This window comes from Pituophis catenifer, unplaced genomic scaffold (assembly GCF_029215685.1).
Source record: "Pituophis catenifer annectens isolate HBS135680 unplaced genomic scaffold, rPitCat1.0.hap2 SCAF_1, whole genome shotgun sequence".
Classification (NCBI taxonomy): Eukaryota; Metazoa; Chordata; class Lepidosauria; order Squamata; family Colubridae; genus Pituophis; species Pituophis catenifer.
In genome coordinates, this window is record NW_027256881.1 from 55,603,388 (window position 1) to 55,631,254 (window position 27,867).

The window sequence follows — 27,867 nt, forward strand, 5'->3', positions numbered from 1 at the left end:
GAGAACAAATGAATTATCTTGTGCAAGTTATATTCTAATACAGGTAGTTCTTGGATTATAGCTGCAATTGAGATTGGGATTGCCATTGGTAAACAATATGGTCATAAAACATGATGTCATGTGACCATATCACTTAGTGACAGCACTCTGAGGCAGTCCAGTTCCCATTGTAACCCCAAAATGTACCTCTCATTAGGCAGGAAGAGGCAGAATCTCAGGTAAAGAGTACAGATGTGCCAAGTTGAGGGATGGGGAGGCCAGTGCAGGCAACACATGAGTGGTAAGAACCTGGGAAGAGCACTGGTGTGGACTGCACATGGGCAGATGTGCTGCAGATGGGAGAAAAAGTTAAAGCAACTTACCAGAGTAACTTCTGATCTTCTCTGCCAGCTTCCCCATTGAGTTGCTTATGGGAAACCAGCAGGAAAGATTGCAAATGGCCGTCATGTGACTGCAGGTCCCTCCAATGTCATAATTTTGAGCTAGGCACATAAGTGCCTGAATCACATGACTGGGAGGGTACTGCAATGGTTGGAATATTGAGGACTGTGTAGTATATCCACTTTTTCTTTAGCACCACATAATTTTGAATAGTCACTGAACAAATGGATGTAAACTGAGTATTACCTGTACTTTAAAGTCCAATTTTAGTACGATTAAGGCCATAGTGGTATTTCCCAGAGACAGTGATAAGTGGGCTGATACTGAAAAGCAGAGCGGTTGGCTGATACGACACTGAAATCCTCTTTCCTGGTGTTATGGAGATTATAACCATACAATTACTATCAGATGGTCTTATCTACCTTAATACTGCAATTTGGAATATTACTGCTATAGAGAAGCTGGAGTTGTTGGGAAGATCTCAGCCTGGCAGGGGAGGAGTTAGCCTGGAGTCACTGTACAATTGCAAAAGGCCTAGAACAACCTATACCATATGTGATGTTTTCCCAAAATCACAGCCTTTTCTGAAGCTCTTTCCCAGTTCCTGCTATAATTTAACAATACTGTGTGCATCTCACAATCATAAAATGGGACAAAACTCACTTAACCAAAGCTTTGCTTAGCAATGGATATTTCAAGCTCAGTTGTGGTCCACAGCCAAAGACTACCTGTACTTTATGTCCAACATGACACAAATCTTATATGGCTTCATAAAAAAATAAAAATCCAAACTTATGGTAGTGGTGGAACTTAAGGTATACCATCTTTTTTTTAAAAGGATAACTTGCAAACATTCAGTATTTTCTTTACCACATATATTTCAAATCTTTATTGTCAGTGCGCAACATACCGTATTTTTCGGAGTATAAGACGCACCTTTTCCCCCCTAAAAGGGGTGAAAATTTAGGTGTATCTTATACACCAAATGTAGCCACGCCCACCCACTGGCCCCCCACCCTTTGGCCTCTGCCTCCCAGCAGTTACCTTCTTGCAGCAAACAGCAAGAAAAACAGCTCCTTTCAGCTTCAGCACAACCTAATTAGCACAAGTTGATTGGATCGGCTTCCCGACTCTCAGCTGATTTGCTCTCAGCTGTTTTGCGCAGGGCTCTGCTGCTTGCTGCAAAGAGGTAAATTGCTGAAGCAGATTTTTTCCCCTTGTGCTAATCAAGCTATGATGAAAATGAAAGTAAAGCAGGCTGTTTGCTGTAAAGATGCAAAATTGCTCAGAGGCAGAGGCAGATTTCTTTTTCTTCTTTTCCTCACCAAAAAAGGTAGGTGTGTCTTATAGTCCAGTGCGTCTTATACTCTGAAAAATACGGTATGTACAGTGAGATTGGTTGAGCTCCCTGCCTTGTTCTTTGATACTGGTTTTCAGATTTACATTCCTTATTGCATCAATTAGTCTAATTGTCAGCAAACATGGTATTTTTTGTATACAAATCTAAACTCACCTCGATTTTGAGATGCCACAAGTGCAATGAAACCTTAGTTTTACCTTGGACTTCTCACCATTTCTCTGTTTAAGCTAAGATTTCAAACATAGACAGCCCTTGAAAACCTACATGCTATTAACTTTATGGTACTGAAATAGCCTATTAAGAATCATATATGTCATGGTGTCAAGAAAATACATTTTATATTCAGCTTTAATCATTCTAAAATTTCACATTTGTTTTTAGGAGAAAACTTTATTGTAATTGTTGCGGGAGCGAATTTACTTCTGAATTCCAGTGATTTAAAAAGGGCTGCTCATGTCATCGCTGAAGCCAAAGTGATGGTCTGCCAACTCGAAATAACCCCAGCAATTTCTTTAGAAGCATTAAAAATGGCTCATACCAATGGAGGTAATCTAATAATACAGATTAATTGTTTGCTTCATTCCATGAATGGTTTCAGTAATATTCTTTTAATGTAGCTTTGTTTCAAAGTCATTTTAAACATGGTGATGCCAAGATGAGTGACCTAAATCCAAGCACTAGCGATATAATTTAATAAAACAATTGGGCCTGTGAAGAACAGTTGAAATTTCAATTGAATTGGCATGAACCTGGTACCATGTTTGAACCTTGCTCTTGTTTCTTTTTTTTTTAACCTATTGAGTACAGTTTCTGGTCAAGCCAGAGTAGCAAATAACTTCCTTAGCAGCAGAAGATGACTTAAGATCATTCAGTGAAATGGATCCTGGTTTATAGACCCTCTTTCTGTATCTGTGGTAATGCAAGATGCCTTGGGCACACCTCTTCTCCTTTACCTGCTGTCAGTTGATAGAAAGCTCCATTTTATCTGAAAGGAAAACATTTCTGAATTTAAAAGGAAATTTTTCAAAAATTCAGTTAGACAGAAATAAACTTTATTTCTTCTATTACCATATTCTGAGGTAATCATCCCAATTTATAAATCTAAATTCTTTGAGACAGAAATTGAGTGATTTTTTTTTTTTTTTTTTTGATAAGCATAATCTCTAGAACATTTATTTCACTGGTTCATTTATTTCAGCGGTGCAGAACATCAAACAAGTATACCTAGCACTTGTGTACACACAAAGTGGCTCATTTCATTAAAAATGATCACCATAAATCTGAATTTTAATCTGTAAAATGCTAGAAAATTCTTTGTTCTGGGTGATTGACTGATAGAAGAAAAGACACTTAATTCTCTCATTTTTCAGGGATATGTGTAAGTGACAACAACTCCAAATTCCATTGCATGAACATAAAATATATTTGCAATTAATGCAGGAGATTACCTCTTCAATAGAAGCCATATATAGAAGCCTGTCTCATATACCTGGAAACCTCTGTCCATCTCTGTGAAACATGTTGAATGGCCTTGTATTATGAAATCACTGTAAACCCTTTGCTAATACAGAAACAATCTTTAAAATCCTCACAGCTGGAGAGTGTTACTGGCACTTCCTTTCTTTTAGTCTGCTGATTCTTATGTTTAATGCAGTAGTTTATGTTCGGAAGCACACTAGACTATGTGTGTTTAACAGATGCTCACCCAGATGCAAGGCTCAGAAGAAGGGAAGTGGGGAAACAGAAGCTTGTGGCTATAAGCCTTCTTGTTCCCATACACTTGGGTTGTTTTTTTTAAACTACAGATTAATAGTCTTATGCTTGCTGAAGTACAGATAGTCCTCGACATGCAACAGTTTATTTAGTGACCATTTTGAAGTTACAACGCCACTGAAAAAAGTGACTTATGACCGTTTTTTTCACATGACTATTGTAGCATGCACATGGTCACATAATCAAAATTTAGATGCTTAGCAACTGATTCATATTTATGATGGTTGCAGTGTTCCCAGGGTCACGTGATCACCTCTTTGTAACCTTCTTACAAGCAAAATCAATGGGGAAGCCAGGTTCACTTAACAACCACCTTACTAACTTAAGGCCTGCAGAACTCACTTAACAAATGTCTCACTTAGCAATGGAAATTTTGGGCTCAATTGTGGTCGTAAGTCGAGGACTACCTGTATCATTTTCCCACTAGCAGTCATTAAGGATGTCTGTAGCAGCTTTTCTGTTGCTTCTTGCTTTTGTTTTGATTGTCCTGATGCCAAAACATTGTATTAACTCTTGATATATCAATCTCATTGTAGTATATTGATAAGAGCACCATTCTGTGGGTCACTTTAATTTTTTTTTTTTTTTTTTTTACATTTACTAAGTTAAAGTGAACCGTAACAATAGTGCAGTTACCAAAATGAGTTAAAGTGGCACCATGATAGATCTGGGCTTCTTACCAGATTCTAAAGAAACACATTGCTCCAGCACCAATGGAGGTAGAACCAAGCTAATTACAAAGCACATTGGAGGTCAATAATTGTAGACTGTGTTTGAATAACTGCTTAGGCTCTGTTTGGTTTCAAAGCTTCCCAAGTTTAATATTCCTTTCAATCATGAGAATACTAGGTCCATTTGTTGGAAGGGAAGGGAAGCATTTCAGTACCTGGTGGTATTATTTTAATTTTAAACAAGGGGAAAGGCTTTTCCCCACCCAAATTCTAATGCAACCCTTTTTAACATAAAGTGTTGGAATGACACAGAAAGACGGAGAATATGATGTCTGAGGATATGCATGCTATTCAATCCTGCAGCGATTTGGATTTTGCATTTTGGTTTTGCCTACCATACTTGTAAACTCCCATTGACTTATTCCCTGGGTCAGTAGTCCATTATTGGACTACAGCTTTGCAGATTCCTGGAACTTAAAGGTGAGGTAACTGGAATAAAAATTATCCTCTGGGTTTTTCTAACCTAGGAATGTCTATTTGTCTGTGGTTCATATCGTTTTCCCTCCAATCTGAGGCCTTCTAACTATGATGTTAGAAGGCCTCTGGAACTATAAAGTTCCAGAATTCTCAGCAGAAAAATGCAAAACACAGTCCTAATACATCTGGGAATAATTTTGTGTTTTGTTCTTTGTTGAAATTCAGTTAACCTTGTATATGCATATCTGAATTTAAATCGACAGCAAGAATCTACCTTATGATTCTGAGAAATACAGTCTTCAAGAAATGCTAATAAGTAGTAGTTTGTATTTGTTTCAAATTCAGCCAAGCCTTAGTTTTCTTTTCTTTTCTTTTTCTTTCATGGCAGAAGCATGATTATAATACTTAACCTATTCTCATGAAATCCTTAACTAATTCAATATCATTGCACTAACAGTGCTTTATAACAGCAGAAAACAGGGTATTTTGCTTAGATTGTTTATGTCAGCAAGTAATTTGTGTATCTAGGGAAAATGTAGAGCTGAAAATGCCGTAGGCATTATAACAAATAGTGTTTGTTGAACTGTAGGCGTTTATATTTCAGCATTATGTGATACGACTTTTACAGAATTTTCCATTCTCTTGCAGTGAAGACTTTATTTAATCCTGCTCCAGCAATTGCTGACCTAGACTCACAGTTTTACACTTATTCTGACATCATCTGCTGCAATGAAAGCGAGGTAAATATCATTAGCGCAACTCTGAAGAAATAAAACATTGAGAGTATTATAGTACAAGTAATGAATTCAGACTGTGAACATTTTGATTTTAATTTTCATTGCATGGCTAGACCCAAAACAGAGACATTCCTGAAAGATCTCTGTCAACTGCATATTGCCCAGAGTGCCTTTTCAGAGCAGGAACAAATTAATTTTGTGCTGTCACTCTAAACCTCCTGTACATTTTGTAAGCTATTTCATTGAAAGCAACGTTTATACAAGTAGTCCTCACTTAACCACCCTAAACGGGACCAGCTATTCTGTCACTGAGCAGTGCAGCTGTTAAACGAAACATCACCTGACCACTGTGCTTAGCAACAGCAGTTCTGGCAATGCCAGTTATTGTCATTGAACAAATCTCATACATTTCTTATATGAGGACTACTTCATACCACTTCTTTTGCACCTGTGCAGCCAGGGTGGGTCTCCCTTTGCACCAACCTTCTTTCACATGCCAGCTTGGTCCTTCTTTTGGGTGCTGACCAGGACCTCCTTTTCTTAACTAGCTGGATCTTTCTTTTGTAGTCGGGGCTGCTGGGAACTTTCGTGCACTGGACAGGTCCTTCTTTTCTGAAAGGAGACCCTGGCTGGCACGCAAAAGAAGGACTCAGCCAATAGGGATGCTTGGCGGGGCATTCATCACCTGTCCGCCTGCAGAAATATCCACAATGCTTCCCCCATAAATGGCCAGGATAATGAGCCCAGTGGAGGGAAGGCAAGTGAAGACAACAGGTCAGATGAGGTGGGGAGGAATGGTGGCAGGGAGGAGTGGTGAAATGTAAAATTTGTTACTACCAGTTCTGTGGGTGTGGTTTGGTGGGGGGGGTAATGTGATTGGATGGCCGTGACCAACTTTTTTTTTTAACTTTTAAAAACTTTTTTTTACAACCTTTTCGGCCAAAGAGGTTGTTAAAAAATGCTTTTAAAAGGGTCTGTCGATCCCAGCTGAGCTGCGTGATCATCAGAGGCTTTTTTTTTTTTTACTTTTAAAAGCATTTTTTCAGCCAAAGAATTAGAAAGCTTTTGAACTTTTTAAAACTTTTATTTACACAGCTTTGTTGTTCAAACAGATTCAATGGTAATTTCAAGCAGAACTAGGCATTTACCATAAGGGTCTTCCATATATTGCTGTTTCTGTTGAAAGAGGAATAGTTTGCCACACAGCCAGGCCTCACGTATCTAAAATGTTCTGAAGGCAAAATGTATTTATATTGAAATAAATGTATTTTATTCATATAAAATAGGGGTAGGGTGAGGAAAAGAACTGCCTTGCCACTCATCCTTTTCAAATATTTGTAAAAATATCATTCAGAGTGTGTCAAAACTAGTTTTCTAATTGAAAAGAAATAGAAATGTGTGCCCCATTATCAGTGCAAAGTGTAACATTTCTGACAGGTGTCCTACTAAATTAGTGCAATATAAAAGAAAATGTCCATTTTTGATTGGCTGATAAGAGAACTCCCCATCTAATGACATGAGTATTATTTATTTTATCCACACCAGCCCCGTATAATCAGTTTGTGACATTCTGAATCCTTGAAAGCATCAACTCTTGAAAATACTTTCATGTGAGGAATATCACATCAGTATTAGATAAAATACATGCTTCATAGTGTTGGTCTGCTGAGTATTGTCAGTGCTTTGACAACCACAGATACTCTGTATTCTAACACATTTTGTTCTTTATACATTTTTGTGCTAGGATGAAGGAACGCTAGAGGTTGGATATCAATGGCCTATCTACCCACAAGGGATATTTCACATGCTGTGCCTTTTAGATATGTTTAATTTATTGCTTTAACAATAACCTTTATTTTTGCGGTTTTAATTCTCCATACACAGTTCATGCAAATGTATATTGCATGTTTATCAGGTCCTGACTTTTTTTGCTTAGCTTGTCATTTGTTTGGGTTTTTTTTTTTCTCCTTCTCTTTTTCCCAGAAATGATCAAGCCTGTTGAAACTAGCTTGTTAATTCACTGTGCACCAGATGTAGCACAACTTAATCCCTGAGGTTTGCCCAGGAATGTGCTGGTTCTCTTTCTCCTTAATACTTTTAATGAAAGAAATGCAAAATAAGTAAATCAAATTTAGGGCCTGTGTGAAAGCCAAACTTCAGGCTGTGCGTTCCTAAATAATTTTAAACTGCAAGAAAAATTGTTACATCATCAATTTTTTTTCCTTTTCACAGTACAGGTAGTTCTTGACTTACAACAGTTCATTTAATGACCATTCGAAGTTACAACGGCATTGAAAAAAAGTGACTTATGACTGTTTTTCACACTTACTACCATTGCAGCATCTCCATGGCAACTGATTCGTATTTATGATGGTTGCAGTGTCCCAGGATCATGTGATCATCTTTTGTGAACTTCTGACAAACAAAGTCAATGGGGAAGCTAGATTCACTTAACAACTGTGTTACTAATTTAATAATTGCAGTGATTCGCTTAACAACTGTGGCAAGAAAAGTCGTAAAATTGGCAAAACTCACTTAACAAATTTCTCAATTAGCAACATAAATTCTGGGCTCAGTTGTGGTCATAAGTCGAGGACTACCTGTAGTACAGTGTGAGGGAAAATATAAGTGTGTGTACTCTAAAGGTATTTAATCTCAAAATTAAAAAGCAACATGGAGGGTGGATGGATACATCTCTGGGTTTAACAGACAATAAAACACATTTCTCTTATTCATATAAAATGTGAATGTAAATACTACTTAAAGAGAGGCAAATTCATTTGATTCATATTTTAATATTTACAAAACTTGGTTATTCTTGAGGACATGCACTCTTCCAAATGTCATGTCACACTTATCCAGAATGTGCAAAAGCCATATATTAGACAAAACTGCCTCCAGAAATACATACATTAAGAAAACAATTGGCAAAAGGCCTATGATAGGAGAAAATTGTTGCAAAATTAGAAGTCCATAAAATATGCTTGAATAAGTACACATATTTTTGTGAGGAAGTTTTGAAAGGAATATGTGCACACAAATGCAGAAATGCGAGAGAACAAATATTTGTTAGATTTATACCTTGCCTTTCATTCAGGAGCTCAGGATAGCATTCATTGCTCTCCTTCCTTTTTTTCCTACAGCCACAATCCTGTAAGGTTGGCTAGACTAGATTGAGAGTGACTGATTCAAAGTCATCGAGTTGAGCCTGCTTGAAGAAATTGAAATATTACATAAAACAATTTTGGGCATTCTGTTAAACCAGAAGTATGAAACTATTTAATCATGGCTCATGATCCAGAATATACAACACAGCTTCTAAATACTGAATAAACCATACATATTTGGTTCAGATGTAAAGAATAATTTAATGTATACCGTACTTTTCGGAGTATGAGACACCCTTTCCCCTCCCTAAAAGAGGGTGGAAATCAGGGGTGAAATGCTACCGGATCGGACCGGATCAGCTGATCCGGTAGTGATGATGGCTGGTAGTTGGGAGAACCGGTAGCAATAGCAGCTAGAGGCTCTGCCCACCCGCCCTATTCCGCGGAGTCGGGGAATGCACCATTCCCTGACTCTGGCCTTGCTGCGGAGCCGCTGCCTGCTCGCCCTTCGCCACACGGTGTATTCTACTGCTCACCTTTCTCCCGCGGCTGGCTGTCAGGGAAGGCAAGTGCTCGAAAGTTACTGGAGTCGCTCTCCTTGAATGAGCCACCACCATCACCGCTCTGGTCCATGCGCCGGCTGTGCAAGCACACACTGTTTATTTAATTCACTCATCAGCGACAGGTTGGGTGTGCGCTTGCGCAGCCAGCACGTGGACCAGGGCGGCGATGGTGGTGGCTCATTCAAGAAGGAGAGTGAGCGACTCTGGTAATTTTCGGGCGCTTGCCTTCCCTGATAGCCAGCCGCGGGAGAAAGGTAAGGACACTTGGCGATGAGAGAGCGGGCAGCAGCTCCGCAAGGCTGTTATCGGGGAATGGTGCATTCCCTGACCTGATTGAGGCAGGCGGAGGCTCCAGGGCCCCAAGGAATGGAGCATCCCTGGCCCCCGACCCAAAGCGAAGAGAGAGCGGGTGGCGAGTGTGTGGCAGAATAGAAATTTAAAAAGTTTTCCTACCGGGTTCTGTGGGCGTGGCTTGGTGGTGGGGTCTTGTGACTGAGTGGGCATGGCTGTGAGTGACATCGAGTTGTGGCCATGCCCACTCACAGGACACCCCTGCCCACCAAGCCACGCCCACAGAACCGGTAGGGAAAAATTTTAGATTTCACCCCTGGTGGAAATGTTGGTGCGTCATATACACCGAATACAGCCATTCTTGACCTCCTGAAACCCTGCCTTGTGCGTCCCGTTTTTGCGAAAAACAGGCCCATTTTTTGCAAAACCAGGGCCTGCAAAGGGTTTGGGTGGCCTGCAGAGTGCTCCTGTGGGCTGGGGAAAGCATAAACGCAACACCTGGGGGATTCAGGAGGCCAAAAATGGGCCCATTTTTTGCAAAAACGGGCCCATTTTTGGCCTCTTAAACCCTCCACACGTTGCATTTTTGCCCTCCCCAGCCCACAGGAGCACTCTGCAGGCCTTCCAAACCCTCTGCAGGCCCTGTTTTTATGAAAAACGCCCGTTTTTGGCCTCCCAAACGCCCAACACGTCATATTTTTGCCCTCCCTAGCCCCCAGGAACACTCCTTCCTCTTTGTGGCAGCCTCTCAAATACTGGAATTCTTTGCACTTTTTCCATAGTCTTGGCATCTTTTTTTCTAATGTGACCAAAACTGGATGCTGTATTCCAGGTGTAGCCTTATTAAGACTTTATAAAGCAGTACTAATACTTCACCTGATTATGATTCTATGTTTATACAACCAAGGATTCTATTAGCTTTTTTGGCGGCGGCTGCACACTGCTGGCTCATGTTTAAACGATCATTCAATAGTACTCCAAGGTCCCTCTCACCATTACTGTTTTTACGCCAGGTTTTGCCTAATCCTTACTTATAACGGCAATGTCCTCTTTAAAGAAGAGAACTTAATTATTATTAATTATTATTTTGAAGATTTAGCAATCAAATATTTACATGGCAGTATGGGTAAACAAAGAATTAATTTCAATGTAGCTCACTCCAGGTTTAAGCCAATGTCTGCATTTTCAGTTTAAGTGGTTGGTTTGCAATGATAGCATTGCATTGCCAGAAATGTTATTTGGAATCTTACATAGATTAGCTTATTTCTTTAAACATTTGTTCATTTCCCTTTAAATGTTTTATGGGGAGTTAAACTATTTTTAAAAAATTCTGCTAGGCCTCCTGCTATTGTGTTTTATTTGTCTTTTTTAAAAGCAGCCGTTAGTTGTTTCCTTCAATTGTACATTTTTGTTAATTAAAAATTAAAGGGAGGAACTTTCCAACACAACCAGAAGTTTTATATTGAGTTTCACAATTGAGACCTAGTCATACATTTTAACTTTTGGCATGCATCAACTGTCTGGTATCTACTACCCTTGCAGGAAAGTGTCTCTCAAATTGTTCCATGATGTCCTGATTTACCCCCGTTCTTTCAGTTGCTGCATGTAGCTGGAGGCATTTCTCTGCAGAATGCAGATACAGCAAAAATTCCTAAAACAAGTGATATTTTGATAACTCCACAACCACAGATGTATGTGACAACATGTAAGGATAGACAAACAAACATTGATCAAGAACTTTGGGTACTCTCTGTGCTTAAAGAAACATCAACATAGGGCATTGCATATTTTACAGATGTTTTAGAATATGGTTCAGAACTTTGTGCAATACAAGTTCTGTGACTTACTTGTTAAAGCAGCCAATTTTTTTTTCAGGTTTCTACAGCAGACAGGAAAAAAAAATAGACCCAGCTGCTTTAATTAATTGATTCACTAGTCAGTCTTTTCAGGATCCTGCAGAATTAGTTTAATTTATCTTACTTTAAACTAGTGGAAGAGAGGAGTTCTAAGGCATTTATTCCTTATCATTTTTAAAGCATGCATAGCTTTGGTATCTGCTATGTATCTTACTTTCTTCTTTGTGTTCATTGTGATATTAATTATATGTGTTCTGCTTGGTTTTTTTTTTTAATTTTGAGAATTTTCAGGATCAGTGCTACAGAATTTTTTTTTTTTTTTAGATGAGGTAATTTTTTTAGAATACAGATAATCCTCGACCTAAAACCACAATTGAGCCCAACATTTATCTTCCTAACTGAGACAGTTGTTAAGTGAGTTTTATCCCATTTTACAGCCTTTCTTGCCATAGGTGTTAAGTTAGTAGCATGGTTAGTAAGTGAATCTGGTTTCCCCATTGATTTTGCTTGTCAGAAAGTCACATCCTGACCCCAGGATACTGCAACCATTCTAAATATGAGTCAATTGCCAAGCATCCTAATTTTGATCACATGATCATGGGGATGCTGCAATGGTCATAAGTGTGCAAAACAGTCATAGGTCACTTTTTCCATGCCTTTCTAACTTTGGTCACTAAATAAACTATTATGAGTCAAGGATTACCTGTACTAGACTTGCATTGTATTTAAAAGCAGACATTGAAAGCACAAATGGCTCAACAGATCAAATTCCCAAAGAATTGTTTAGACCCCTTCAAAACAACACCCTTTTGGTCAGATAATTCAGTACAGAAAAGTTTCTTGCTACCTCTACACACTCAAAACTTCCCTTTTAAACATACATTCTCACCCATCCCCAGATACAGGTAGTCCAATGGTAATTGGGACCAGAATTTCCATTGTTAAGCCAATGTAGTCATAAAATACAATATCACTTAACTGCATTGCTTAGTGATGGAAATCTCAACACTTCCCATTGCCTTCTTTAAGCAAAGGTTCTGGGTCATTAAGCAAGTCCCAGAAGCCTTTGTAAAGCAGCCTGGTAGACAGATAAACCATGGAATATGGCGGGACTGGGAGTTGTAACTGCCAGGCAAATGGGGGTGCACAAACAGCCTGTGTGAACATGGCAGGGCCAGAGTGCAAGCAATTTACTAAAACAACTTGCAACATTCTCTGATGGCTTCCCCATCGATTTTACTGAAGGTGAGCCAGAAAGTAAGCTTCCAGATGGTGATCACATGACTATGGGATGCTTCAACTATCATGTGAGCCAGCTTCCAATGTTCGCATGAGTGCAACCGTGTTATAATGAATGGAATTTCGAGGACCAGTTGCAAGTCTCCTTTTTTAGTACCACTGTAATTTTGAACTGAATGAATAATCATTAAGTGAGGACTCTCTGTATAGACTCAAATGGGTAATAAGTCATGCTATTCCCATATATAGTTTCCCCTGGAATTGGAATAATAGCACACTTAATTTATATTATTAACTAATTTGTATTTGTGAACCATTCCCAAGACTCACCCTTTAAGTCAGAAGCAACATACTGTTTTCCATGATTTTTTAGAGTACAGCTTTGTACAACTGCCTCCAAGAAAATTGGCAGGAAGGGTGGGGAAAAAATTACCTCCACTTGTGACACATGAGATAAGAAAAACCCCCAAGGATGGTTTTCCCAGAAGCTGCTGTTCAAAGCAGCCCATTAGGCAAAGCAGGGGTAAAACTCTTACCTCTCTTGATTGAGAGCCTTGTAATAGAATTCTTTGAGAATCCCAATTATAGAAGTTTAACAGCTTCATAATAATGCCATTGTATTATCTACATCTAAAAATATAGCCTGTTATCATATCACAAATGTGCTTTCATTCACTAAATGGAAAGCTTCACTTTGTCAAAACTTTGCCAAATGTACGTGTTCATATTAACATTATGAAACTTACCTAAATTGATTCTTACCATGAACCTGAGTTGGTCAGTGTCGTGAAAGTAATAATGATTTATTCATCAGTACGCCAAGGAGGGCCCAAGGAATTACTTGGGAATTTGCCCTATAGAACCAATTGGAAAATCCACCAATCCATGCCCATTTCTAAGTACATTGGTTAGCAAGTCCAGTAGTCCTTAATCCAAAGGAAACAAAATTCTGAAACTTTTATTTTTCAATTGCAATTAGGCATGCCTGCTCTCTCTCTAACTATTTGATACTAAAAAATATTTATATATTTATTTGGTAGAATTGATCGTTGAACAGCTTTATCATTTTAATATGGTTTTTGTAGATGCTGTTGCTATTGAGCTACATTTTGCTTGCTTGCTTAAATATTTGGCTTTAATGTTCCCTTCAAGGCAGAAATTCTAACAGGAATTGCAGTTGGTAATGCTGGAGATGCTGGACAAGTTGGACTTAAATTGTTAGAGAGAGGCTGTAGGACTGTCGTCATAACTTTGGGACCAGAAGGTTGTGTGGTAGTCTCCAAAGAGGAACCAACCCCAAATCATATTCCTGTCAGGAAGATCTCTGCTGTAGATACCACGGTATGTATTATATTTTAAGTCTCATTTTTGACTATTCACTTGAGCACTAAAAATCCTCAATAAATGAAATCTTCGGGTGATATCACATGGCTGCTTTTCTGTGGCTTTCTCCAGCTAAGACCCTTCCCCCTGGTGATCCACAAAGCCCCCACCATCTACACCATCTTTTGTAAGGCCATCAGGACCTGGCTTTTTACCCAGGTTCTGGGGTAGAATGAGTACATCTGGAGTTTGTTGAGGGGGAAGGTATTGTGGAGGAATGTTTGAGGTGCTGGGATTTGGATTTATGGTTTTTATTGTTCTGAGTTTTATTGCTCTGAGTTGTGTTTTAAATCGGTGACCTTACAAATCTTTTTTTTTTAAAAAATAAATAAATAATATCAAACTGTTGCCATCCAGCCTATTATACAATGAATGTGAGTTCGCCCAAGGATTTTAGGCTGGTGTTCTTTCAATAGGTCAGAGAGCAGCATGTACCGATGATGTTATTTTAGGCTTCCTTCATCTTTCTGTCTCTTCTGTATTGCAACAGCAATGTTCTTATTACTTATGCAAGATGGCGACATAATCCCTCAGCACCTTCACTTCAGCCACCTACTCTCCTGTCTGGAAAAAGAAGGGAGACGCCCAGTAGTTTTCTGACTCCCCCAAATTGAATAACTGGTTGTGTCCTCACATGCCTGAGGTGTATGTGCTGGCAGAACCTAAGACTTTGTAGAGTTTAAGAAGAATCTGGTACTCAACTTCCACAGGGCATAGTTAAAAGTCAGAAGCAGTGTGCCATGCCAAATTAATTTTCTTGTGATTTATACGGCCATTAACTTGAGCAGTCTTAAACTGGAGAACTTGGGGTTCTCTGTCCTCCCAATGCTTTTCCTGTTTATAATCAAGTTCTGACTGAAGAGTGGAATGTTATAATTATTAGTAACAACCCTAAAAAAGGACAGTAGTTATGTTCCTGATAACAGGTTTATCTCACTCACATTTACTATGCTGGGACATCTTGTACTGTTTTTTTTCCCCCCTGATATAAATGCAGAACATTTCTGGTGATGTTGCTGAGAGCACTCCATGTACCAGCTATACATTTTAGGTGCCTGATGTCATGAATTGTAGCGTGTGTTTTTCTCCAGAAGTTGTAACTTTTTGTTAGAGGCTAAGCACAGTGCTGTACCTAAACAAGAAACTGGTTTAATTCACAGGAAAGCAGATTTGATCAGAAGTAAACAAATCTGTGTTGATATTGTTTAATTGTACATCAGTTTGTGGACAAGTAGGTAAAATACAAAGAGACTGGCCAGTATTTTCTGTTCAGAGTCTGAAATGACGTTTTTCTCAGGAAAACAGCCTTAACCCCCAAATGCCCAAAAGCAGACCTTAACAGCAGGATCTGCCGAACCTAAGGACATAGAATCCATGCAGCACTGTATATAGATTTTTTTTGAGCATTTTCTGTCAGAAATTGTCAACTTCCAACTTTTCTCATGAGTTCCATGCTGGCATAAACCAGGACTGAGTAAGTTCTGTTTGCAGGTTCTTTACATGTAACCACTTTGTTTTTCCTTAGGGCAATTGCTTCATATATTGGTTTGGAGGAGACTGTCTTTAATCTTGCCTCTCCTCTATCATTATAGCTGATTGGATACTTTTGTTGTTATTATTATTATTATCCTGCCAGGATAGTAGTTTCCCTGGGTTTCTGCACGTTTTTCATCTTCATGGTCAGCATGGAAACTAACTTACAAATTTAATTGTGGCCTTATTTATGTGATTGTTTATCATCTTTTTACTCAAAGATATGCAGAGGTATTGTTCTTTGAAATTTCATGATACTTGCTAAACTGAGTGGAGGATCAAAATCCCTGGAAATTACTCTCTGGAAACCATATTTTAAAATCTTGGATGTGACCTGCTTACCCCAGGAATGAGGGTTATGTATTTTAATATACTAGGAAACATTTTCTGGTACATTTTCATGTACCAGGATTGTCCCAGCATTGACAATCAGATCAAGTCTGATTTCAGACAGAACTCGGGTAAATGGAAAGTGCTTCTGTTTGTGGTTGCAAATGAATGTTCCTATTGTTTGGTTAAGCAATACGCCTTTTTATCATTGCTGTTTTAACAGGCAATTTTCTTTTTCTTTTCTTTTCAGTAAAGTGATATTCTTTCACACTTTTTAATCCATGAGAATTCTCTCTGGTTAAGCTAGGAGTTTTCATAGCTAGATTTTTACTGATTAGATAACAATGGAGGGCTGTAATGAAACAATTTTGCAGGTTAGTCATCCAACAGAAGTACATGAATACCTTGCTTTAGTGGCAGACGGTCAAGAAAAATGTAAATGCTACTTCCACTGAAAATATTCAACACTGACTATTTAGTGCCTCCTTTTGTTTATAAGTAAAGTTAATTAAATAATTTCATAGATATCACACCAAATTATTCAATGTATACTTACCTCAGAATAGTTTTGACGCTAAAAGAAACTATTGTAAACATCAACTTGTTTTCAGATTTGATCTCCTGCTAACCATAGTCTGAGATTGTTTTAGCCTACATCTGTTTTAAGAAAAGGTTATCTGATCAAATACAAGTGTCCATCTGGTAGAGAAGATTACTTATAACAACGAGGAGCCAGCTTTCTTGGGGAAAACTCATAAATGGATCATAAGGGCACTAATTCACCCATTTTCTTTGTTTTCAGCATCTGAATTTTAGATATACTTTCAATATTAATTGAAGTCTTTGGACAAAATGTCAGTGAGTTATTCCATTACCACTATCTCTCCACTTTGTGATCATGTAAATACTTTCCTACTGTACTCACTCTGAACTTGGAAGAAGCAGCAAAATTATGTTTCAGCTATTACTGGTTAGCTCAGAAAGACTCACTGTATTGGTAGCAAGAAAGGGAGAGTAGCAAGATTAGGATATTCCAGAGAGTCCACACAGGTTTGTGGCCTTTAGCAGGTGCTGCTATTGTCAACTGCAATGATGTCTTTATAACCATACAATACTGATGTTGACATGAAAAGCAGACCAACAAACCTGTTAAGAGCATAGGTTTTAATGGAATCCATTAAATTGTTTACATTTGATTGTATACATGAATATGCAAATATATGACACAAGGTTGCAGCACCTAGATGACCTTGGATAATCCCAGAATGCTAATCAAGGGTGGACCTAGTTGATAACAGGAAATGCAATGGTTGTAGGCTAGACTTGAGAATTTAGAAAAGTGCCAGAAGGCAATAACAAGCCTCAGCCATGTTGTTACCTAGGAAAACTACATTGTTAGATTTATGAGAACCATTGCATCCAGATAGTAGCTAAGGATGCACAAAACATTGCCTGCATGTATCATTCTATACATAGAACACCTAGTTTTCAGGTGACATACTTCTGGATCAAAGCACATGTTTGGTCAAGGACTATTGTCCGTTTGGTGATCTTACAAATTGAAAAAAAATAAACATACTGGGCAGATATTTTCCAAAGTGGAAAACAATAGGAAAAAGGCAAGACCATCAACAATGTGCATCTGCTAAGGGAAAATAGGAACAGTGTGGGGAAGACTGATGAGAGGAGCCTTGGATAATTTGAATTATAGCACACATGAATTTAAGCAGGCCATTCAAAAAAAGAAGAGGAAATGGGAAGAAGACAAATAGCCTTGCCCTATCTGCCTCATAAGATCCTCCTGGATTTTTTTTTTTTGTTTCATCTAAAATGTGGGACAATAAAGATAACTCAGGTTTTATTTGGCTGAATCTTGACTTACCTAGAATGGTTTTTTAATTTCCGAATCACAATGAATTTGTTTCGTGCCAGAAATAAAACATAGCTTTTGTTTCACATTTGCCCAAATAATAGTTCTATTGTACAGTGTACTAGTAAGCCCACCCTCATGCTTTTATTTTTTCATTGATTTATTTACTTATTTTACAGAATTTAAATGCTGCTCTAGACTCACAGCTCTAAGATGAACAGAAGGAATCTCAAATAAAGCAGTCTTCTCAAAATACATTATAATACAGCATAAACGAACAGGCTGCCCTCCCAGTATCAAGGGACTAAATAATTGACAATCCATTTAAAACTTGGCTTATATGAGGGAAACCTTCTGGAGGTAATTCTATGGAGGCTTCAGAAGAATAAAGTATACAGACCTTTTAATAAATACATTTAGATTGAGAAGCATTGTTTTCATTCAGAATGAACAGCCTTAGTAGAAACTCTTCCCGTCAGTCACTTTAGTTAAATGGGGTTGTAAAATTTTTTTCCAACCAATATGTAACAAATATTTGAATTTCTCTGCTGATACAGCAAACAGTAATATGCACAAACACAAAGCTAGAGATGCCTTTTCTGTTTAAAAATATTATCAAATATTTTTATCTAACCGCTGACTGTACAACTACCAAAACAGGACTCCCTTCTGGATTAGAATAAAATGTGCATATCCTTGATATTAAGAAAAAAATCCATACTATATAGTGGTTTGGGGGTTTTTTTTGTGGCTGGGTGTATATCTTAAGCTCTCATTAGGTTTGATCTAACATTGTTATAAAACATAGGGCTGCTATTTTTAAAACCTACAGAATTTCTTTTCTGTAAGCATTTTGTTTTTTATAATATTGTTATGACAGCTGTTTTACAAGACAGTTCTACAGAGCTCATAAATCATCAATTCATTCATTAAAACAACCTGCAGTAACAAGTTTCAATTGTTCAGAATCGTCTATCCTTTTCTGGTTCATCATCACAAACTCTAAATGATGGATGGATGGATGACCATATACAAAAAGTGATAATAAAAATCATATACACTTTATAAAAATAAAAAAAACATAAGAATAGAGCTTATTAGCAGTTCAGTATACTTAGGGCATGAAACTGCAATCTTCTATCCACTTCTTACTGAATTCATAGAGTTTCCTTCAGCTAATCACACTTAAATTTACAAAGAAGGTCATCTTGTTGAAACAGTAGGAATTTCTCTTGAGAAAGCATGTAGAAGCTTGTGTTGCACTTTTAGTAATTACTATGTAAAATTAAAATTAATTCATAGAATTAAAAAGTTCCCTGGGAACTCGACTACTATGTCTTCCCTTGACTTTTTTTTCCTAAACAATATTCCCCTGTGCTTTAAAATAACAGATAATACACAGGTGTATATTTAAGTTGGTTTAGAAGATAATGGCTTCTTAAAGATGAAAACCCCAGCTCTTCAGCTACTGTTATGCAAACTTGAGTGTTGCAACAAGTCCAAAATGCCTTCTGTCTAATTGCCTTCTGTCTGAAATATTGAAAGTTAGCTACAATAAGCCATGTGTAATGCGGCTAGAATACTGAGTTTTCTGCATAATTCCCCACGTTTCCTTTTTTTATAGCAAGGTGCCAGAGATTAATTGTTTGTTGTCAAAAAATTAAGTGACCTATGCTTCCTCATCATCATAGCTGTGCAGGTCTGCTGTTTGTTGTTTAGCTTGCTTTCTTTATTACGTTGAAAAAAGTAAAAGAAGCAGTGTAGCAACAGTAAATGCAAGGAAACAGAAACATTCCCAGCGATTATTTTCCATAATTTCCCACCAATTGCTTTTACAGTATTGCTATGAAAAGGGGCTTTTCAGTATGGAATATCTTCCCAAGAGAGTATTTCTTTTTTTGCTTCATTTTAAACAGGCTCTTAAGGCTGTTTTATTCTGAAAGGTTGTTTTCTCTCTCCCCCCCCCCTTCTTGTTATGTCTAATAAAAAGAACAAAGTTGGTGCCCGTAAAAATTGATCCCTGTCAGCTGGTGGAATTAATAAGTGTTCATTTATTTCTGGATTCACCTAATATATTGAGTCATAAACCATGGTCTATAAACCACAGTGGCTAAGTTCATATAAGATAAGCTATTATGGTTTAGCACAATATGTATGTCCATACGGACTTCATGAAAATTTATATGGCTTGCACTTAGATGTCCAATATACAAATTGCAATTTGACAAATTTGGACTTTGAGTTACTAGGCTGACCGCTGTCTGTTTCAGCTCAACACTATTACCCTTTTGTGCTTCTTACTGTGCTTTTTTCTTATTGCCCAATCTTTGTTGCTCAATGTTCTATCTCCCTTTCCACTGATAAACAGTTCCTTGGAACAAAATTCATACAATAGTGTTTGTTTGCTTTTAACAGACAAGATTTTTCTTACCAGATCCATTCCTGATTTAGGCATGTACCTTGACGGCACACATCCTTGTTCAGCCTCTCCTATGGTCATTGATTATATGTCTTGAACAGGGGTGAAATGCTACCGGTTCGCTCTGGTTCAGGCGAACCGGTAGTGATAAAAACTACCGGTTCGGGTGAACCGGTAGTTAAAAAAAGTTACAATCCGACAATCAGCTGTGCCGTGCGGTTTAGCTTTGCTAGAAAGCAGGAAATCCTGCTTTCTAGCAAAGCTAAACCGCACGGCACAACTGATCTCCCCCCTCGCTGTTCTACTTACCTTCCCAAGCCGCCTTTTGGCACGTGCTGCGCAGTACGCACCAAAAGGAGGCTTGGGAAGGTAAGTAGAACAGCGAGGGGGGGGATCAGCTGTGCCGTGCCGTTTAGCTTCGCTAGAAAGCAGGAGCAGGAAAGTGAGCAGGAAAGCTCACTTGTGACTGGAACAAAATGGAATCTTATCAATATACCAAAAAGCCAGTCCTTTTTTTAAAAAAGCATCCATTCTTTGTTTCCTGGCTTTGTGGCCTAACGGCAATGACTTTAAAAAACTATAAATAATGAGCTCAATCCAGTGACTAATTACTAAAAACTCTGTGTATCAGCAGAAGTGGAACCTGTGGTTAACTCAAATACTATCAAATGCCTGAGCTATTCAATAATATCCCTTGGTGTTTTCTATCTTTCTTGCAGAGTCTCTTTGGTTTTAGTTAACCTTTTGACAGTGAAAAGAGCAGCTGCTAGGAAATGAAGCCGTTGGCAAAGAAAGTGCTGGGGGCAACATCTTCGGTTCACCAAAAAGCGAGGACAGACTAAAGTTCAGCTTTTTCCTGCATATGGCTGGTAGCATAATAGCAAAATATGGTATTGACCACCGTGTGGGAAGCTTGTTAACAGTGGAAACTTTAATTGGAAGAGCAGTTGGGCTTTAATTGTGGCTAATTGCACAGAAGCATAGTGAGATGGAGGGTGTTATTGTAGAAAATTATGCCCCAGATAGTGATAATATAATAGCTGCCTTTATTTATCGGGTAGTCAAAATAACCCTGTGACTTAGCCTTCTGCTTTCTCGCCTCAAATTTGCAATCCGATGAATTTTGGAAATACAAAGAGCCATATAGAATAGAATAAACCACCAGCTGCTCCAATCAGCAACTGTTATTTTTTTTTTTTAATACTGCATTTATTATTTGCTAAAGTTCAGCTTGGCTGTGAATGTAGCGGGAGCTGAAATCATTCCCTCTGACTTGTCTTGCTTTTATTCCAGACAGAGAATAGGTCACCTAACTTCTGATCCCGATACAGACAGTTGGGGCCTTTCCCGGTAACATTGTCGCTCCTGTGAAAGAAACAAGGATTTGTTCATTTGTTGAAATGGTTTTAGAGGGCTTTCCCTCCAAGAAGTGCTTTGAATATTTGTCCTTGGGAAATAATTTTATGAAAATGAATTTTCCTAAGAGCCTTATTATCCTAATCATTGATTTGTAATTAAACATTCCACAGAATTGATATGCAAGTGTAGTTACTAGTGCTGTTACAGCACCTTCCGTGGAGAAAACAACATAAAAGTGCTTCTCAGAAAATAAACAAGGGTGGAGTCAGATTTCCCCGCCAACTCTGCTTGTTTCCAACCTTTTTATTTTTAGGGAAAGTTGCCCTGCAACTCCAGACACAACTGGATACCATCAGGCTTTTGAAGTTCTGGCATTGTTCCTTTTCAACCTTTTAAGACAATTTTGAGAATCTTTGCTTGTCTATAACAATACTTTGCCAAGTTTGAACTGCTTTGGCATGAAAAGATGCTTACTCAGTATTTGTCCCAGAATAGCTCTTTATCCTATCCAGATTACCAAATGACTACCATTCTGGCTGTGGCTTCTTCATTTTCAGTCACAGGGACAGGATACCACATTATTGATAACAGACTAAGTTGATGCAATAATAATATTAACAATAAAACACCCTTAAAATATTGTTGAAATCGTTAATAAGGCTTAGTACAGATATATAGAATAGTATCAAAAATGCTGGAGCCTATATGTGCTTCTTGCTACTTTCATGTAAGAATAGCCTGGAAGGCAAATGAGTGGTGTGTCTAAATGTATTTGCAGTATACTGTCGGATTCCTATTACCAGAACTAACAGATTGTTTAATAATGAGTGGAAAAACATTTCATCTGCTTCCATTTGCTGACTGCCTTGTTCTATGCATTTGCTGATTGAAAAACATTTTATAAGCTTTGAAGCATCTGGCTGCTTACTGAGATAAAAAGCATTATTCTCCCCCATTTGCAGAAAGGAAAAATGAGGCATTGAGCGGTACACAGGAATCCTCCCCCCCTACCCGAAATATCATTTCCACATAATGAAGGGAAGGTTCCTCTTTTGATTCATCAGTGCACAGCCAGATATGTAACCTCATAAAGTGGGATCCCATGGTCTTGTCCTGACTAGTTCTAGACATAACCATATGGGGTTTTTTTTATATAAAGACCTTTCCCCTCTCAGTTGAAATGGCTTTTTGATAATGAATGGAAATGTAATTTAAGCAAATTGAGCAAATGTAAACAGGTCTGTACGTGTACAGCTTGTGGTCTTAACATAAGGCAGGAGAAGTAGACCACCCAGGTCAAGGTCTGATCTTACTTCCAAATCATCCAGTTACCTAATTAAATCCCTTTCTGTTCCTTGTGTTCAGGGAGAGAGAGCCTGCAGCTTTCCTACTTTTCTTCCAGATGGGAATGCATAATTTAATGATGATCCAGCTGTTGGAGACATGTGAATTCTGAGCAGCGTCATAAATCAAGACGTTGATGAAAATCAGTGTCTAGTCATTTTCTCCCTCTGAGTTTAAAAGGAGCCTTGCAATTCATAATATAGCTCTGGATCCTAGCTTGACTAGGCTTAACACAAAACATGGTTTTCAGAATCGGAAATCCCGGGGTAAACGCTATAATAAAAGAAAATGTTCATAGGAATATAGAGAGTGCCCTCTGCTCATTAATGAATCAGTAGAGCTTGTAACGTTACATTGTAGAAATAGGAGAAGGGCTAATAGGCTGTGGGTGTAACTTCTCAGAACAGCAGGCACTTCTGTTGGACTTTTAAATGTATATATTCTGCTTAATGTAACTGACAATCTAAGTCCTAATAGACATCTGCTGTTTCATTGTGGTGTAAAAGATTGTAAAGAAGCATTTGATAATTAGGTGTGTAGGAGCTCTGTCTGACTACTTTCTTTGCCATATTTGTTATTCAATGACTAATGATGTTCATTTAGAGAAGAGTATTTGAGTTATGGACCAAAGCTTGGGGCACTGAAGATAATGATATGTTAAGGCAGAAGTCCAGGATTTGAATACTTGCAGGCAAACAAGTAATAGCAAAGTCTTGCCACCCCTACTTAACTTGCATGCTTGATAATTTACTTAATATCAACTAGAATCTTATGAATTTGTTATTTTCAAATTAAATATCGAGATGAGCAATAGCTAGAAATGGAAAAATCCCAAAGGCCTAGAATTCAAAGATTGCCTCTTTGTAATTTTAAATGTTTACAAAACTTTAGATGCCTGAGATGGAAAATTCACCTCACCTGTGCAATCAAAATACAATAATAAATAATTGGCAATCTGCTGCCCTCTGGCTGTCTTAAATATTTCAGGTTTTAGACTGGCAGCTACAAACTGAATAGCACTGCCAAATGATTTACAACATTTTTGCAAACTTCTATTATGCAATTTCCAGTACAATTTCCTTCCAATCTGTCAATGTGCTAAGCAGAATAGCAGATTTTTTTTTTTTTTAATATTATCTGGTTGCTTCCAAACCTTACAGCTGAAAATTAATGTTTGCATTATTTACTTTCCTCACCTTAAATACACCTTTATATACTAGTTTAAAATGGAAATTGTATTGAAAATGTAAAGAGAGCTACAAGAATATTCTGGGTAAATCTGTGGTGTAATTAAAAACACTGCAGAAAAGGTCAACAAAAAGGATCAGGATATTAAAGCACTTCCTTCCTGGCACATCATAATTTAGAATGAAGACTAAACAAATGGTGAATGTTATAAAGAAAGAAATGTATAGTTGTAGTCTCCCCTGTAATATAGAATACTAAATAAAATTCTTAATTTATTAGAAAATGTGGTACCACAAGATGTTTTGGTTTGCCATTGGTTTGGTTAGATATCAATACCCATTTAAACAAACACCAATACTTGAACTAAAATAGCCATCAGAATCTGCCTCCAAGATGAAATGTACTGCCTCCCTCTTCTAAGGCAGCAGAGTTTGAATGACATTCAAGAATACATTGGTTATGAGATAAATATTATTCTCTTGAAGTGAAAATTAAACTTACAATCATTAAGGTTTCAGACAGTTAAAAATAAAGAACTTCCCCTGCAAAATTACATTTAAATTAAAAAGCTGCATTTTTTCCAAAAACGTATGAAGCAAAATTCATGAAAATCAGTCCATCGTGTTTAGAAATTCTTGTTAAACATTGCCCAAGTGGAAATAGCAAATACCTACATAACTGAAATACTATTGCTTAGTTCCAATCACAGTTCTGATAGTTGGGAAATGACGTACAACAGTTTGCACAACATCAGGCCCACAGATGGTATTTTATGAATAATAGTAGTGTTCCTCTCTCTGTGTTAGCAGAATTATTTTCTATAGCAGATGATAACTGATCTACTTATTTAATCTATTTATTCCATTTCTATGCTACCTCACAAAGCCCTGTACATTTAATTTTTCTTAAGAAAACATTATTCCACATTCAATTTGATGCTACATTCAAAACATCATGGAGAATAAAATAATTATGCCAGAACTGGGAACTGGAGAATCAGTAATGACCGTTCTACACTGTAAGTTAAAACAGAAGGCAATGCTTTGATGAGTGACCCTTAAAATGTACTGCAAGAGAAATGTTGTGGTAACCCTTTAAAAATCACTAGGGCGTGTTATTCTGGATGTTAACAACTAGCAGTTAGCATGACAAACTCATTTTATTGCTGTACCTATTTTCAAGTCTGTCCAGAAGTCGGCCTATTGCCTATCTGACTGGTGACTGACTCGATGGACTTTAAAAATATAAATTATTACGGAGATGACAAGAATTAACAAGTTGCAAAACTTTTTGAGCTGTATGTCCAAGGAGAGGAGATTTATACTGATGTTTTTTTTATAAAGTAAACCACAAACTAGATAACTTTCCAAAGTCTTCTAGCTTTTTGATCCTGAATGGTTTTGTGCAATAAGATATTTTCAAACAGGGAAAAAAAATCATTTATACAGCAGACACTTTATCTGACTTCATCTTTCAAGAATGTATGAGGCTAACACTAAGCACTATTTAATCATGTGCAAATGACCTATCAGGAAATCAGCCAGGAAATGGATATAGATTCCTGAGCACTGATGCAAAGTATTGCATGGGTACACTTTTCTAACAACACAGGAGTTGTTATTTTTGAATTAAATAAGCCTTACTGAAGACACCAAGGGTTACATCTGTGATTGCTTAGCTATGGATTTTTAACAAGATTCAAAACAGCAATCTTTCAACCCAAGAGCTTTCTTCACAACATCCAACTGGGTAGGAATGTCAAATAGTAGAGTCTTTTTCCCAGCTTCTTGGAAGTTGTTTGCCCATGAAAAAACTCCTCCAAAATTAGAAGAATGTTTAATTCTCTAATCACATAACTGAAGCCTTCTTCAGTAGACCATTTGCATAGCAGTGCTATTTTTTCTTCCCAGTTTGGAATTATCTGCTTGATAGGCTTGCACAAATTTTTCTTGTCTGTATTGCTGTATCATTTAGCCACCCTTCCCAATTATTGCCCACAATAGTTGTGGTACTTCTCTTTCCAGCATTTCTGACAATTGATCATACAGACTCGGAATTACAAATGTTGCAGACCAACATTTGAGAACATTTTGGGGGGGAGGGCGGGGGGGAGGCTTATTACGGTACTTCTGCAATCTTTTTTCCCAAAAGATTCAAGGTAATATAAATATGATACTAGCCTATGTATTTTTGTAATATTAATGGCCTGCCAAAAGTCAGCTGGGGTTTTCAAAGCAGGCTCAGATTTATAGGCATTATATCTTGTCAAATGCATTACTCATGGAAAACACTATCTCAAAAACCAGATTTGCCATCAGCAGTGATGAGGCCTGTGTCTTGTGCTCATTTTGCTTTGTCATTTCCCTACTACGTAGCTTTTTTTGGAAATTGCCATCATGTTAGTGCTTCATGTGCAAAATTATCCTAACTATAGATCCTGTGCAGAGCTCTCCTGTTTAAATGCATGTCATATCTGGATGCAGTTGCCATTTTATAGTTGGAAAATGGTAATAATCATAGAAGATTTTCTGTTTATTTATATGGATATTTTTATATAACTTATCAGGCATTCCTAAAGTAGCTCTTAAAATATAAAATTTAGTATCCTATTATGAACTCCTCCTTCTAAATTAATGATTAATATATAAACCACTTCTAATGCATAAACCACTTCTGAAAAACCTTGCCAAGGGACTTATCCAGATACTCTGAGAATTGAACACAATTGAATGGATGAAAAACAATTGTATAAACACACTCATCATTGTAACATGTGATGATGATGATGATGATGATGATGATGATGATGATGATTGCAACCTTCTGACAAGCAAAGCCAATGGGGAAGCCACAACAGTGTCACTTAACTATAGCAAGAAAAGTCATAAAATGGGGCAAAATGAGGACCCAGTTTGTGGGGGCAATAAGCTGACTTTGTATAAAATATACAAAAGAATGAAGGCTATTGCTTAACGCATTGTAAGCCGCCCTGAGTCTCCGGAGAAGGGCGGCATATAAATCAAATTTAAAAAAAAAAATTGACTTAACTATCTTGCTTAGCAATGGAAATGTTGGGCTCAGTTGTGGTCATAAGTCAAAGACTACCTGTATAGCACTACAAACCAGAGGTTTAAAAAAAAGCTGATAGTTGAGTAGAAGACTTGAAAGCATAGATATAGAAAACAAAGAATGTGTCACATGTATGGCGCTCTAGTAGCCAAGCTTTAATAAAGCTTGACAACTCCATCCAAAGGAAAATGAGAAGCACAATTCTTAACTGTGGTGTAAATTTGGCTGTGGAGTGAAAGAAGTTGAAACAAAACTTGTAGATATTTTTTCTTGGCCGTTTCATTATATAAAATTATAAAGAGAATGAAAAAAAAAAAGAAAAATGAAAAACTTCAAAATATAAGAACATGGGGTCATAGTGGGCATTTCAGAGTTTTATTGTAATTCCGTCGTATTTTCTAATTTCCTAAAATCTAGCAATCTATATTCCTATCATTGATCAGAACCTGCCATTACAGTGCTTTGACTGCAAAACTTTTTAAAGAGCAACTGTCATCTCTGCTACTCCTTTGACCCATTGTTGACTCACCGATAGTCCCAGTGTTGCAGAATATACAGCCTCATGCTACATAACTAAGCTCCATTTCATGCTGAATAAACTAAATTATTTATGTATCTTAAATAGAAAACTATCTTACGATAGATTTTTACCCCAAAAGTTTTTTATTAAAATAAATTCGATAAAAATTAAAAAAATCCGATTTAAATCAAAAAAATCTGATTTTTTTGATTTTTTTAAAAAAACCATTGATCTTTATCCACCCTGACTATATGCAAATCAAGCCAAGGAATACAGCTTTTTCTGTTATCACAGAAGGACTTAAATACTTAAGCCTCATCAAGACCTAAAGTAGCCATACTTCTGGTTTTATGGTTTTAGCTACATGAAGGATATAGAATACCATGAGTCAGAACTG

The 27,867-nt window shown here is 37.4% G+C and overlaps 1 protein-coding gene across 1 annotated transcript in view; it reads left to right on the top strand.

Annotated features, from left to right (window-relative positions):
- RBKS (ribokinase) overlaps window positions 1-27,867 on the top strand; it is a 68,266-nt gene that overhangs the window by 38,773 nt on the left and 1,626 nt on the right. Inside the window, exons 5-7 of the mRNA XM_070932450.1 lie at window positions 2,123-2,287; window positions 5,311-5,402; window positions 13,608-13,796. Of these exons, the coding sequence (XP_070788551.1) occupies window positions 2,123-2,287; window positions 5,311-5,402; window positions 13,608-13,796 (446 nt within the window). The remainder of the gene's footprint in view (window positions 1-2,122; window positions 2,288-5,310; window positions 5,403-13,607; window positions 13,797-27,867) is intronic.